General features: G+C 40.0%; 1 protein-coding gene across 1 annotated transcript in view; it reads left to right on the plus strand.

The window, feature by feature from the left end:
• The first annotated feature begins 11 nt into the window (after positions 1-11).
• The window catches only part of LOC136577246 (golgin subfamily A member 6-like protein 7), a 28,446-nt gene continuing 11,427 nt past the window's right edge, over positions 12-17,030 (plus strand). Inside the window, exons 1-4 of the mRNA XM_066577062.1 lie at positions 12-141; positions 9,858-10,126; positions 11,671-11,901; positions 14,212-14,258. Coding sequence (XP_066433159.1) covers positions 131-141; positions 9,858-10,126; positions 11,671-11,901; positions 14,212-14,258 — 558 coding nt within the window. The 5' untranslated portion in view covers positions 12-130. The remainder of the gene's footprint in view (positions 142-9,857; positions 10,127-11,670; positions 11,902-14,211; positions 14,259-17,030) is intronic.

The raw sequence follows: 17,030 nt of genomic DNA on the forward strand, positions 1-17,030 counted from the left end.
GGGACAGAGACAACACCAGAGAGAGGGAGAGACAGACACAGAGAGAGAGAGACAGCAACCCAGAGAGAGAGGGAAGAAGATACAACACAGAGGGACAGAGAGAAGAAGACAACATTATCCAAGAGGAGACATGAGTTACAGGTGAGCGGCTGCATGCACTCATCTTATATCTCTGTGGTCTCCTGCTTCTTAGCTGTTTTTCTTATTGCCTTTTCTCATCTTTTTACTTTAACCCCTTAAGGTCCGCTCCTTTTTCCATTTTCATTTTTGCTTTTTTCTTCCGACTTTATAAAAAATCCTAACTCTTTTATTTATCCATCGGCGTCGCCGTCTGAAAACTTGTTTTTTGCACCAGTTGTATTTTTCAGTACTACTATTTCACGTACCACGTAATGTACTGAAAAACTTTTAATTTTTTTTTAACTGGAGTGAATCAGAAATAAACGTATTTGGGTGCGTCTTCTTTCTATGGCGACACACTGCAGCAACAATGACATAATAACTTTATTCCGTGAGTCAGTACCATTATTACAATTGGAAAAAAATGAAATTATTTTCAGCCGTCATCTTCTGACCGCCATAACCTTTTTGTTTTTCTGTTGACATAGTTCTATGAGGCCCATTTTTTGCGGGACGTCCTGTAGTAATTTTGAAATACATGTGACTTTTTAATTGCTTTTTATTACATTTTCTCTTGGAGGTGAAGTGGCGTTGTGTTACTTTTTTTTCTGATGACATTCATTATGAGGCGTAAATAATGTGTTACTTTAATAGATCAGACTTTTACGGACGCAGTGGTAGCTAATATGATTTAGAATTTTATTGTTTGGTTTTTTTATTATAAATATAGGAATGTGTTTATTTGTAAACTTTTAGTGTTTTACTTTTCTAATTAATAACATTGATTTTTTAACTCATTTTTTGAAGTCCCCACAGGGGACAAGAACTTGTGGTTGTTTAATCATTCATGCAATATAATGCAACACCACAGTGTTACATTATACTGCGCTCTATCAAGCCACACCACAGGCATGACTTAATAGGCAATCTCTAATGACAGCCTCCAGAAGGCCCCGGGCTCCCATTGCAAAGACACAGCCCCCCCCCCCCCCCCCCCCCCCAGCTATGCGATGACGGGACTCCCGAACTTCCATCGTGTTTTTAAAAAGCCACTGCTCACAGCTGATGCCGGCTGGTGTCAGTTATCGAGTGGGATCGGCTCCAGATCTCCCTCCATACAAACTTAGAATGCACAAGACGTAACTGTTCATCCCATATCATTAAGGGGTTAATGATTGGTGTCAGAGAGGATGAGGGGCAGCCACATAATATAGAGGAGAGAAAATGTACAGAAAATACACATACAGTGGATACATGTAGGGATTTATACAGACCAGCAGTGACATATATAGTGGATATATACAGACCAGCAGTCACATATATAGCGGATACATTTAGTGATATACACAGACCAGCAGTCACATACACAGTGAATACATATAGTGATATACACAGATCAGCAGTCACATATACAGTATATACATATAGTGATATATACAGACCAGCAGTCACATATATAGTGGATACATATAGTGATATATACAGACCAGCAGTCCCATATGCAGCGGATACATCTAGTAAAATATACAGTCCAACAGTCACATATACAATATATACATATACTAGCTGAAATACCCGGCTTCGCCCGAGTTAATTTGGTACTGGTGTTTATCTGGTGTTCACACGGAAAATCTCATGAAGTCGTGGTTACTTTAGAGATACTGAGGAAAAACATATGTTCACCATTTTGCATAGTTCTCTGCGTTACCCAGGAAACACCACGTGGAGGTAACCATGCGACGTTTCCTTCATATAAAATGACATCAGGAAGTGAGAGAATTAGATTACGTACGTAAAATTTGGACACTAGTTCTTTTGCGCTTAGAATTGAATAATCGAGTTGGGACCCATTAACTTTTCATATTTATGACACAATCAATGCTTGTGCCAAATTTCATGTTTCTATGACATTGGGAAGTGAGAGATTTAGATTATGTACGTAAAATTTGGACGCTAATTCTTTTGCACATAGAATTGAATAATGGAGTTGGGACCCATTAGCTTTTCCTATTTATGACATAATCAATGCTCGTGCCAAATTTCCCGTTTCTATGACACCGGAAAGTGAGAAAATTACATTCCGCACGTAAAATTTGGACGCTAATTCTTTTGCGCATAGAATTGAATAATCGAGTTGGGACCCATTAGCTATTCCTACTTATAACATAATCAATGCTCGTGCCAAATTTCCCGTTTCTATGACACCGGAAAGTGAGAAAATTACATTCTGCACGTAAAATTTGGACGCTAATTCTTTTGCGCATAGAATTGAATAATCGAGTTGGGACCCATTAGCTTTTCCTACTTATGACATAATCAATGCTCGTGCCAAATTTCACGTTTCTATGACACCGGAAAGTGAGAAAATTATATTCCGCACGTAAAATTTTGACGCTAATTCTTTTGCGCTAGAATTGAATAATGGAGTTGGGACCCATTAGCTTTTCCTATTTAAACCATAATCAATGCTCGTGCCAAATTTCCCGTTTCTATGACACCGGAAAGTGAGAAAATTACATTCCGCACGTAAAATTTGGACGCTAATTCTTTTGCGCATAGAATTGAATAATCGAGTTGGGACCCATTAGCTTTTCCTATTTATGACATAATCAATGCTCGTGCCAAATTTCCCGTTTCTATGACACCGGAAAGTGAGAAAATTACATTCCGCACGTAAAATTTGGACGCTAATTCTTTTGCGCATAGAATTGAATAATCGAGTTGGGACCCATTAGCTATTCCTATTTATAACATAATCAATGCTCGTGCCAAATTTCCCGTTTCTATGACACCGGAAAGTGAGAAAATTACATTCTGCACGTAACATTTGGACGCTAATTCTTTTGCGCATAGAATTGAATAATCGAGTTGGGACCCATTAGCTTTTCCTACTTATGACATAATCAATGCTCGTGCCAAATTTCACGTTTCTATGACACCGGAAAGTGAGAAAATTACATTCCGCACGTAAAATTTTGACGCTAATTCTTTTGCGCTAGAATTGAATAATGGAGTTGGGACCCAATAGCTTTTCCTATTTAAACCATAATCAATGCTCGTGCCAAATTTCCCGTTTCTATGACACCGGAAAGTGAGAAAATTACATTCCGCACGTAAAATTTGGACGCTAATTCTTTTGCGCATAGAATTGAATAATCGAGTTGGGACCCATTAGCTTTTCCTATTTATGACATAATCAATGCTCGTGCCAAATTTCCCGTTTCTATGACACCGGAAAGTGAGAAAATTACATTCCGCACGTAAAATTTGGACGCTAATTCTTTTGCGCATAGAATTGAATAATCGAGTTGGGACCCATTAGCTTTTCCTATTTATGACATAATCAATGCTCGTGCCAAATTTCCCTTTTCTATGACACCGGAAAGTGAGAAAATTAGATTCCGTACGTAAAATTTGGACGCTAATTCTTTTGTGCATAGAATTGAATAATGTAGTTAGGACCTATTAACTTTTCCTATTTATGACATAATCAATGCTCGTGCCAAATTTCTTGTTTCTATGACACCGGAAAGTGAGAAAATTAGATTCCGTACGTAAAATTTGGACGCTAATTCTTTTGCGCATAGAATTGAATAATGGAGTTGGGACCCATTAGCTTTTACTATTTATGACATAATCAATGCTCGTGCCAAATTTCCTGTTTCTATGACACCGTAAAGTGAAAAAATTACATTCTGCACGTAAAATTTGGACGCTAATTCTTTTGCGCATAGAATTGAATAATCGAGTTGGGACCCATTTGCTTTTCCTATTTATGACATAATCAATGCTCGTGCCAAATTTCCCGTTTCTATGACACCGGAAGGTGGGAAAATTACATTCCGCACGTAAAATTTGGACGCTAAATCTTTTGCGCATAGAATTGAATAATGGAGTTGGGACCCATTAGCTTTTCCTATTTATGACATAATCAATGCTCGTGCCAAATTTCCCATTTCTATGACACCGGAATGTGAGAAAATTAGATTCCGTACGTAAAATTTGGACGCTAATTCTTTTGCGCATAGAATTGAATAATGGAGTTGGGACCCATTAGCTTTTACTATTTATGACATAATCAATGCTCGTGCCAAATTTCCTGTTTCTATGACACTGGAAAGTGAAGAAATTACATTCCGCACGTAAAATTTCGACGCCAATTCTTTTGCGCTAGAATTGAATAATCAAGTTGGGACCTATTAACTTTTCCTATTTATGACCTAATCAATGCTCGTGCCAAATTTCATGTTTCTATGACACCAGAAAGTGAGAAAATTAGATTCCGTATGTAAAATTTGGACGCTAATTCTTTTGCGCATAGAATTGAATAATCGAGTTGGGACCCTTTAGCTTTTCCTATTTATGACATAATCAATGCTCGTGCTAAATTTCCCGTTTCTATGACACCGGAAAGTGAGAAAATTACATTCCGTACGTAAAATTTGGACGCTAATTCTTTTGTGCATAGAATTGAATAATCGAGTTGGGACCCATTAGCTTTTCCTTTTTATGACATAATCAATGCTTGTGCCAAATTTCACGTTTCTATGACATTGGGAAGTGAGAGATTTAGATTATGTACGTAAAATTTTGACGCCAATTCTTTTGCGCATAGAATTGAATATGATATTGAATAATTGATATATACAGACCAGCAGTCACATATACAGTATATACATATAGTGATATATGCAGACCAGCAGTCACATATATAGTGGATACATATAGTGATATATATAGACCAGCAGTCACATGTACAGCGGATACATGCAGTGATATATACAGACCAGGAGTCACATATAGAACAGATACATATAGTCATATTTACGGACCAGCAGTCACATATATAGTGCGTACATATAGTGATATATACAGACCAGCAGTCACATGTACAGTATATACATATAGTGATATATAAAGACCAGTCACATATACAGTGGATACATATAGTTATATATACAGACCAGCAGTCACATATATAGTGGATACATATAATGATTTATACAGATCAGTAGTCACATGTACAGTATATACATATAGTGATATATACAGACCAGGAGTCACATATAGAGCGGATACATATAGTCATATATACAGACCAGCAGTCACATATACAGTGGATACATATAGTGATACTAGCTGATATACCCGGCTTCGCCCGAGTTAATTTGGTACTGGTGTTTATCTGGTGTTCACACGGAAATTCTTATGAAGTCGTGGTTACTTTAGAGATACCGGGAAAAACATATGTTCACCATTTTGCATGCTTCTTTGCGTTACCCAGGAAACACCACGTGGAGGTAGCCATGCGACGTTTCCTTTATATCAAATGACATCAGGAAGTGAGAAAATTAGATTACATACGTAAAATTTGGACGCTAATTCTTTTGCACTTAGAATTGAATAATCGAGTTGGGACCTATTAACTTTTCCTATTTATGACAAAATCAATGCCCATTCCAAATTTCATGCTTCTATGACATTGGAAAGTGAGAGAATTAGATTCCGTACGTAAAATTTGGACGCTAGTTCTTTTGCGCTAGAATTGAATAATCGAGTTGGGACCCATTAGCTTTTCCTATTTATGACATATTCAATGCTTATGGCAAATTTTTATGTTTCTATGACATTGGGAAGTGAGAGATTTAGATTATGTACGTAAAATTTGGATGATACTTCTTTTACGCATAGAATTGAATAATCGAGTTGGGACCCATTAGCTTTTCCTATTTATGACATAATCAATGCTCGTGCCAAATTTCACGTTTCTATGACACTGGAAAGTATGAAAATTACATTCTGTACGTAAAATTTGGACACTAATTCTTTTGCGCATAGAATTGAATAATCGAGTTGGGACCCATTAGCTTTTCCTATTTATAACATAATCAATGCTCGTGCCAAATTTCACGTTTCTATGACACCGGAAAGTGAAAGATTTAGATTATGTACATTAAATTTCGACACCAATTCTTTTGTGCTAGAATTGATTAATCGAGTTGGGACTAAATTACTTTTCCTATTTTGGAGATAATCTATGCTTGTGCCAAAATTCATGTTTCTACGACATCGGGAAGTTAGAGAACTTTTGGTGAGTCATTCAGTGAGTCAGTGAGTGAGTCAGTGAGGGCTTTCGTCTTTATATATATAGATATACAGACTAGCAGTCACATATATAGTGGGTACATGTAGTGATATATACACCCCAGCAGTCACATATACAGAGGGTACATATAGTGATATATACAGACTAGCAGTCACATATGTAATGGAAACATGTAGTGATATATACAGACCAGCAGTCACATATATAGCAGATACATATAGATAGAAAGTCAAATATAAAGCTGATGGGTATTGATATATAGTCAGATCCAGGGCCGCCCGAGGTTAGATGGCGCCCTCTGCTGACTCCCCTCCCCCAACTCCCATCATAATAAGAAGCAGTAGGTAAAACAATCTTGTGACATCACTGCAGGCAGCAGAGAGGCTGCAGCTCTTTAGGGGCTGGTGAAGTATAGCCTGAACGGCAAGCATGAACACTGGCCCATTAGTAGTTGGCCACGTTTGGGTATGTTTACATGTGGGGATTTGCATATTTTGGTGTGGATTTGCTGCAGATTTTTATGCTATAATACACAATTTTTACCCAATAATGCTAAAAGTCCAACCTCCCAGCTCAACTCGTAATATAGTTTGCTCTACTATGGTCTTTTTGTTCTCCAAAAAAACACTAGAGTTGTCAATACAGAAGCAAACAAAAATGATTAAAAAAACGCCCATCAGACCCCTTAAAAGCGAAAAATTTCTCAAAAAACGTACACCTGAAATTCCAAAACTACATGATAAACTACATCATAAAACAATCGGACATATCAAAAATATTATATGCCTATTATACCGATTTATATAATATCCAAATCCTCATAGAGTCATTAGCAGATAAACGCCAGAAAATCTGCAACTCTCTGGACTCGATTAGTATACCCACAAATCAACTATTCTATAAACCGATTACAACTCAGGAAGTGGAGGAAAGTTTCCAGGCAAGCCCAAATGGGAAAAGCTCAGGCCCTGATGGTTTCAGTCCCTATATTACAAAACTTTCAAAGAAACCCTTTCCCTGCATCTAGTAAAATATTTTAACTCCATTAGCAATGAAAATCCTTTCCAAAAAGAAGCATTGACAGCTCACATAGCCTTAATCCCCAAAGGGGGAAAGGATGCCACCTTATGTTGTAGTTATAGGCCAATATCCTTAATTAACAAGGACGTTAAATTGTGCACTAAGATTCTAGTCAACAGAATTAACTGAATTCTGCCTAGTTAAATGAACTCAGAACAGGTTGGTTTACTCAATCTGATTCACTTAGTTCATCGGAACAAACCACCATTAATCCTTCTCACCACCAATGCCGAGAAGGCTTTTGATAGGGTAGATTGGTCGTTCCTCAAAATGTCTATTAAAAATGTGGTTTCCCAGATCTATTTACAGATAAGATTATAGCCTTGTATACCTGTCCCTCGGCTAGAATCAAAATGAACATTGAATTTTCCCCCACAGTCCAGATTAATAACGGAACCAGACAGGGATGCCCCCTTTCCCTTTTAGTATTTGTACTAACTATGGAGACGCTTCTGGAAAAAATCAGACAAATTAACTAAATTATGGGTATGAATTGCGACCCCAGAGAACACAAAACAGCCTCCTACGCAGACGATTTGCTTCTTTTTTTCACAGATTCTAAAACCTCAATCCCTTCCATTTTACAAGAGTTTAAACATTTTGACTAAATATCTAATTTCAAACCTCTGCCAATCAGAATTGCTAAATGGGCTCTTTGATAGGAAATTTTACCTTGTACAAACACGAGCAAACAAATTACACATCTAGGGGCAAGAATACCCCAGAATCCCGCAGATCTCTACAACTTAAATTTTGTACCCCTGCTCGAGAAAATTGAAAAAGATCTCATCTCTTGGAGCTCCCTGCCCATCCCTTGGTTCGGCAGAAAGAATCTAGTTAAAATGATATGCTTGACAAAAATCTTATATTTACTTCAAACCTTACCAATTCATTTGGCAGAGAAAGGGTCATGGGGTTAAGCATGAAACCCTTAAAGTAAAAAGCTCTGGTGGCATAGGTCTTCCAGACTTTGAAATTTATAGGATTGCCTCACACTTGAACCGCCTAGTGGATCTGACCCGCCAATCAAATCCCAAACTTTGGGTGGAGCTGGAACTTCTCTCTCTCTACAGAATAACTAGAAACATCTATTGGGGTCCACTCCATACAATAGAATTAATCTCAAAGAGATCCAAAACCCTTTTACCCAACTGACCTTCAATATTTGGCATAAAACCAATAAAAAACACAAACGCATCCCCTGGATTAGCAGTTTTACTCCACTCCTCTTATTAATCCACAACAAATTTAAGGCACTTAAACTAAACATTATACAAGACACCAATCTGTCTTCATTACAGTCCCGCTGTTCTGTAACTAATGATTCTGGACCCCAGGACATTTGGTTCATAAATGATCTGGGGAAGACCACCTTCAAGTATGAAGACCTAGACATTATTAGGGACACAATCATGACTACCTCTGCAGACATCATTGATACAGATCAGCACTTGCTATTTCACAAGTGATTCTGGAATCCCCAACATGTTAAAAATATAATCTTGAAAATATACAGGACTCTGACACAGAACGAGAAAAACCCACCTTAATCCACCGATGGGAGACAGAGTTAAATACCACTTGTACCGCAGACAATATAAAGAAAATTGTACGTAACTCACATTGACTTCTACCACCTCTAGTTTCCAAGAATTAAGTTATAAAATTGCATCTAGGTGGTACAAATCCCAGTACGGCTTAACAAAATAGATCCAGACTACTCCTTCCTCTGCTGGAGATGCTCAAATAATTTTGGTTCGTACACACATATTTAGTTTTCATGCCCGCTTATACCATCATTCTGGGAGGACATACAAAGAATTATTTGCCTTATTCTCAAAACTAATCTCTCTCTCTCCTCTGAGATCATCCTTTTAAACTTAGATGCATCAGACTTCCTAATTAAGAACAAATCTTTTTTTCCGTTCCTTATGGGTGCAACTAAAATCTTGATCCCTAGACATTGAAGAGATAGTACAATCCCCTCTGTTCCTGAATGGTATAACAAGGTGAATATTATCTGCTCCTTTGAAAAGATTAAAATCAGATTAGAAGGGGACAAATATTCCAGAATATTTGGAGGCTTTGATTCACCCTCAATGAAGACCGTTCATCATTAAAAGCTATTATTGTCCCCTAACTCCTGGTTTACGTTCTTCCCACCATTTGATTTTACTCTATTAATGCATTAATCTTTGTATACTCCCCTGGTACTTTACATTGCATATCTCAACAAAGCTGTCCATTGTTTGTCTATTGTTGGTTTGAATGATTCCCATTGTGATTACTCCCCTACCATAATTCCAGCTTCCTTGTCCCCCCCCCCCCCCCATGTCCTTAATGAATAAATAAATAGTGTATACAAAGGAAAAATACAAACTTACTGCTTATGTGTTTTGAGCAGATGGCTGCTCTTTAAGTCTCATCCGCACTTCTGTTTTTAGGTATTTTGCACCAATATTTGCCATAGTCATAGTGAGATGATGGTGAATGTGCAGTTATTGTGAAGACAGCATTGATACTGGTCACAGTTTGAGTCTTTCTTTTGCAGTAACAAGGTTGTTGTGGGGATCAGTTCCAGATCGTCACAGAAGGATCTGCAATGGTTAATGGATTTCATCAGGAGGACATTTTGGGAAGTTGTGTCCGATGTGCGCTATCTGCCAATCACCAACAAGAACGCGATAGAGTGGGAGGCAGAAGTACGGAGATGCTCGGTTGGGATCCTGTATCACACCAAACATCAGGGACGGCTTAATATTGTTGATGTAGATGGAGCGTTATATAATGACGAACTTCAATCACTCTGCCGTATTCTAGGTAATGGTCACATCTCAGTTTTTATTACACCTGGTCCTCATTTGGACTAATGCAATAATGAAACTTTATGACTGAGTTTATGAAATGTTGTTCACCATTCGAATGACAAGTCTTTGTGGACTTGATTTCTAATTTCACACTCTATGTGTGTAATTGGTATTAGGATTTATTTTTCTACTACCTCCCAATCACCACCATCAATGTCATACAACTAAACTGTAAATAGAACAAGAATACATTGTAGGAGAATATTTTTAAATTGGTGTTTTTGTGTCTCTCAGCATGAAATGATCCTAACTGGTAGAGTGGGGGCAGAAAAAGGAGTTATGATGAATGAATTGTTGTCACCTTCACTGAAGTTACTAGTCAATTCCTAAAGACATTACTTACTTAAGCCTAGATGCTTAGAGCAATCTTGGTTTCCTCAGTCCAGTCTTGGTTTATTATGTCAAGTTAGTTTCTCCTATCCAGTCTTGGTTTTTCCTGTTCACTTTTGGTCTCCATTATTTAGTCTTGGTCTATCCTGCCCATTCTTGGTTTCCTCTGTCCAGTCTTGGTCTTCCCTATCCAGACCTGAGGTCATCTGTCCAGTCTTGGTTTTCCTGTCTAGTCTTGGTCTCTCCTGTCCAATACTGGTATCCTCTCTACAGGCTTGGTCTTCCCTGTCTACTCCCGGTGTCACCTGCCCAGTCTTGGTTTTCCCTGTGCAGTACTGGTGATCTCTTCAGTCATGGTCTTGGTATTCCCTGTGCAGACCTGAGGTCACCTATCCAGTCTTGATTTACCATATCCAGCCTTGTTCTCTTTTGTTTAATTTTGGTGTCCTCTCTCCAGTCTTGGTCTTTATGTCTGCTCCTGGTGTCACCTGCCCAGTCTTATTTTTCCATGTGAAGTTCCGGTATCTCCTGTCCAATCCTGGTTGTCCCTGTGCAGTCTTCGTCTCTTCTATCCAAGTCTTGATTTATTTTGTCCCATCTTGATCTCCCCTATTCAGTCTAGGAGTCCTTTGTCCATTCCTAGTATCCTCTGTCCAATCTTGGTTTCCGCGGTATAGTCCTGGTGTCCCCTATTCAGTGCTGGTGTCCTCTGTACAGTCTTGGTTTCTACTGTTAAGTCCTGATGTTCCTTGTCCAGTGTTTGTCACTCTGTCCAAGTATTGATTATACTTATCCTATCTTGAGCTACCTTGTCCAGTCTTTGTATCCCCTGTCCACTCTAGATTTTCTCTGTACAGTCATGGGCTCCCCTAACTAATGCTTAATTTTTTTAAATCCAGTTTTGGTCTCTCTTGGGCAGTCCTTGTGTCCTATGTCTAGTCTTGGCTTCTTCTGTGCAGTGCTGGTCTTCTCTGTCCAAGTCTTGATTTCACTTGTGCAGTTTTGATTTCTTCAGTGTATGTGAGTCTCGCCAAGCTTGATAATGATTACCAATGATCATATATAAGATGCCTTTATATGAATAGAGCAGCTATTTGCCACACAGATTTTAGTTTTCACGATGTCTTCTATTGTATGATCTTCACCTTGTTTTAATTGCTTATATAGGCAAAAGTAAAGTCCTGGTCGTGTTGGATGATCTAGAGAATTGTCCTGACAGTGAGAGACAGAGGATTTTGGATGCACAACCTAGCCTGAGACATTTTTCATCTCAGCTCCTTCTCTTCCCTGAAAAAGACAAAGATGAAAAAGCCTATAAGAGGAAGGAAGAATTTCTTAAGATCCTTGGTAACAATGCAGCTCCTCGAATTCCCCAAGCCAACACTGCAAAGTCTATAGGTAATTTAAAATGGAGAAAATAACATATACACAATGCCAGTGTTACGTTCATGTGGGAAACTGAGCATCAAGCCTACATGAACATTACTAAGAAGGATAGGGAACACCAGGGGTACTGCAACAGATTAGCACCTCTCCCTATCATCTACTAGGGTTGGTGACACAGACCTACCTGAGCAGGGACTTCACCCCAATAAAGGGCGGCCTAGCGGTCTTCAGATCTGGGCTCTTGCTCTTCCTAGGAATCCACGCACCTAGGATAGGACACAAACATGCCACCATGACAGGGACAACTGGACAAAGTAAGCTGACACACAGAGCCAGAATCACACCATACAGCAGCCAAAATGCAAACACTAGTAGCAAGTGTTAAACTATAAATGCCAGGTATTAGTTGACATTTTGATCAAAATATGGAAGCCAGCAGGCCACGTCACAGCTCCTGGCTATACTGCTAGTCACTATACTAACCAAGAGTTCAGGGACACAATCAAACAAAACCCAAGACAAAAACCTTTCTTGCAGCCGCCACACATAGAACCTGATCACACCACAGACAGCTGACCACATCCCCACCTAGGAAGACAGCTTCATGTGTACTGACACAGAGCGATTGGCTGGCAGGAGACACACCCACACCCAGCCAGCAGTCCCTAACACCTGAGCAGGAAAACTCCAGAACACCTGTAGTATCACAGATCTCAGGAGACAGACGTGACACTACCCCCTTTAAATAAGGGCCTCTGGACCCTCAAGGCATAAAAAAAAAAATTGCAACTCCTCCAAAAGATACCACACAGTACAGGACCTTCGTGGTCACCATACCACACACTATTGAATGCATGTACCCCAAAAGGCAAAGGACACACACAAAAAAAACCTTTCTTGCAGCCACCACACATAGAACTTGCTCAACCACAGACAGAGAGAGAATGAGAACAGAGAACACTGATCACACCCACACCAGGGATGTCAGCTTCATGTGTCCTGACCTAGCATGATTGGCTGACTGGCTCAAATACTGTAGGCTGACTGGCTGACGCACACACGCCCAGCTAGCAGAATCGCCCACACCTGAGCAGGAGAACTTCAGAGCACCCGTAGAACCACAGGTCTCAGGAGACAGTTATGACAAGCAAGAACTATAGCTTGTAAGAATTAAATAAAACTGCTTATTGGAAGTACTTCTTTTAAACATATGAGGGGCCAACTTTCTTTAGATTTCCTTCCAGTCCTTATAAAGTGGTTGGCCTTAATAGATGGCTATCATTGTTGTTAGAGATCTTCAGTCAGTAACTATAAAGTGATGAAGATGATAGATGGACTCATCATGTCCATTCAGAGGATGAGGAGCATGGAATGTCATCAATCATTTTTTTTCCATCTATTCATAGTCATTCCAATCAGCTAAAGGAAACAGAATTCAAATAGAAAAGGTGAAGAATCTCATCTTATTGCCACATTGTGTCGTGTATACTGAGGGTCTGCAAACTATCCAATGGGCGGGTTTGAAGCAGGTACTGATCCTGACTTTCTCAAGGAAACTTGTAGAAGTCAATCATTAAAAAAGGTGAGGAGTTGGCGAAGACTCAGCCAGAAAGCCAATACAAGTATAAGTTACAAGGCTGCCCATTGGACGGTTAGCAGCTCATTAGCACAATGCATGTGGTGTGGCAAAGGCGTGATTTCTCTGTGAGTGCTAAATTATCAAATGGATATAAGGTATCTGAAGATTCTCTTTCGTGTTCTTGCCTATTGTTGGGGCTGCTTCAGGAGCTTCATTGGCTCTGATAAATTTCCTTAAAGTCCTTGGCCAAGGTGGAGTGGCTTGTGGACATCCTCATGCCCTACTCCGGAACACCAACCCATATGGCTGAGCTCACAAAGATGTGTTTTAAAAGGTTCTTTTTTACTGTAGATTTTTGGGAGGGATGCGATGACAGATAATTGTGTCGCATCGGTCTTCTAACCTGAACTCCACTGATCACAAAGACATTTTCTCTCAATCCTGTAAATACTGATTCAGAAGTCACTAGGCTGATCGCAGCCTCGCAATTACTTCCCACCGTTTTCCATACTGTGAGGTATAAAGGCCTCCTCGCTGTGGCCAGGACCTCCTCGCTGTGGCCAGGACCTCCTCAGTGGAGGTCCACAGCATAAAATTTCCTCTTTAATTACCGATCTATATATTTTGTTAGAGACAAGACATACGGAGAGGCTGGTGGATGTCCTTGGTGCCGGCATCACCGATAACTTCATCATTCAGGAGACTGAAATAATGTTGAGTTTTATCTCTCTCTTTCTCCGCAGGTTCATTTTCACTCCCTTTTAGCTTACCATCAATATTTACATTTGACGTAAGTCCTATAAAATATAAATGTCTTTCTGTCCTCTATATTGGTATAATGAAACATTTATAAAGTTCATACACTTATTCAGGGTCTCACTTTATCATGAATGGTCGTCCAGCTGATTGTCAGCCTGAGAGTTGTGACATTATATCATCTGAGATGTCCTCTAAATTAGTACTTGGGGAATCCTACATTGGGGCTGCATACATACGGGGTTGTGGTGATACATGCAACCCAAAGCCAAGTACTGTAGTCTGCCTCATGAGGAGCATACAGCTGATAGCGGCGGCATTGAGTATATCTCTCTGCTTGTGGCTGAGAAATTGACCAGCTAGGAAAAACATTACTGGTGCCGATCACGAGAATGTCTGTTCACCAGAGGAGAGACATTGGGTATCCACCTATCTCAATAACAACCACAAATGGTGGAGTGATACACTCACTGCTGCCGCTATTGACTGCGCTCTCTTTGTGAGACACACTATAGTTACACCAAACATTAAAAGGTATGATGTGCACTGAATGGCCACTTTGCTAGAACTCTCAGCACTTTCACGATTAGTGCTTGCCCGTATGCAAATTCTCCCCGTGACCCCGGAGTGCAGCATAAAATCAGGTGAAACGTTTTCCATGGATCTGTTTCAGTGTGAATCCATATTAGATGGGAAAATCCAGTGAGCTGAGCGACTTCCTATGAGGCCTGCTTGTTGGTGTTAGACTAACTGGAGGTAGGATTTCAATGTCACCCTTGCAGGGTTTTCTCATGTAATGGAAAGTATACAAAGAATGGTATACCGAGAGTATACCTAGAGTGGTGGAGAGTATACCAAGAGTGGTGGAGAGTATACCAAGAGTAGTGGAGAGTATACCAAGAACGGTGGAGAGTATACCAAGAACGGTGGAGAGTATACCAAGAATGGTGGAGAGTATACCAAGAACGGTGTAGAGTATACCAAGAATGGTGTAGAGTATACCAAGAATGGTGTGATCAAGGAAAAACATTCAGCGGAAGGGGATCCTGTGGATGGAAACAACTCATTGCTGAAAGGGGTCAGAGGAGGATATCAAGAATCATTCTGACCAACCGGCAATGTACAGTCAGGAGCAGCTGAATACAACTCTGGTGCTCCAACTAATGTGTCTGAATACACAACTTACCATTCCTTAGTACAGATGGACTATAACAGCAAATGACCAGTTCCAGCGTCATTTTGTCCAAGAGAAACAGAAAGGCGAAATTCCAGGGGGCAAACCAGTGCAAAATGTGGATCATTGAACAGTGGAAACACTTCCCATGGTCAGAGGAATTGAGATTTCTCTTGTACCTGGTGATGAGAGGGTCAGAATTTGACATAAGCATCATGAAATGAGGAGCCCTTCCTGTCAGTGTGGTGGAGGTGGAGTAATGGTGTCAGGAAGGGTATACTTTCTTCTTAAGGAGAGTACCTAGAAGATGTGTGAGGAGACATAAACTCATAAATACTCCTCTGGAAAATATGGAAATGGAAAGATGGAACAATACATCTACAGCACCACCTATTGGATGGCATAATTCCTGCAAGTCAATGTTAGACTTTTTAAATTGGTCTTATAACAATGACTAGGAATTATAAGCCAAAGCCAGAATCCATACACAGACAGCTGTTTCGGGGTGCTTGCTCCTCATCAGTGTGCAGCAGGTTTCTGGTTTGGCTAGTGAGAGGCCTATAGACATAGGTCAGGAAGGGTATCATTTCTCCTTAAGGAGTGTACTGACTGTGGATGACGAACCACTGTGTCAACCTACTGAGTAGATGATGACCCAAATATGCAGGGCTGACAGCTGACCCCGGTGTCAGAGGTAAGGTACTTGATGCACAAAACCCATATGAAGATGAGAGTCAGGGAAAGTACCGTGGCCTGAGCTGGTTACAGGGAGAGGGAAGACCCTTCCTATAAGCACGACCCTGCGATTCTTCTCTAGGTGCTGACTGACCCTGACAGAACAGAACACCTATAAAACAAAAGACAGATCAGTACCGGGGAGTACGGAAACAAAGGAGGAACAAGCTGACCAGGATAAACAGAGAAGTAGATACACAAGAAGAACAGACAGCAGAATACACGAACAGAAGAACAATAAAGCACAGAACACAGGATGATACCAAAATAATGGCAGGAGCAGCTGCTAAACATGAAGTCATGGAGCAGGACTCACAACAACACTGAAGCACTGTATGGAAGGCCCAGGTCAGCTATATAGGGCAGTGTTCGGAAAAGGTGTATTAGCTGAGCTGGAGGCCCAGAAGGAGAGCACCTAGAAGGTGAATGAGGATAAATTATAAGGCCATGCATGCTCCTCTGGGAAGCTTGCTGTGTGTATGGTTTCTGGCTTTGGCGTACAATTCCCAGTCATTGTTACTAGACTTGCTTAAAAAATTCTAACATTGATTTTCAGGAATGCTGCCTTCCAATAAGTGGCGCTGCAGAGCTAATTTTCCATTTTCCCATTTGCATGTTTTACCAGAGGAGCATGGATGCCCTTTAAGGGCTTCTACCCACTTGTGTCTTTTTAACGCTGCGATATCACTGCATCTTTAATCTGATTGTCAACGGGACTTTCTAATGTTACACACTTCGCGCATTTTTAACATTAGAAAGCCCCATTGAGAATCACGTAAAAAAAACGCAGCGATATCGCAGAGTTAAAAAATGCAAGTGGGTAGAAGCCCTTAGTCTCTTCCCACACCTTCTAGACGCTCTCCTTAAGGAAAAATGATTAACCCTTTCTAACCCATG

Source organism: Eleutherodactylus coqui, chromosome 8 (assembly GCF_035609145.1).
Source record: "Eleutherodactylus coqui strain aEleCoq1 chromosome 8, aEleCoq1.hap1, whole genome shotgun sequence".
NCBI lineage: Eukaryota > Metazoa > Chordata > Amphibia > Anura > Eleutherodactylidae > Eleutherodactylus > Eleutherodactylus coqui.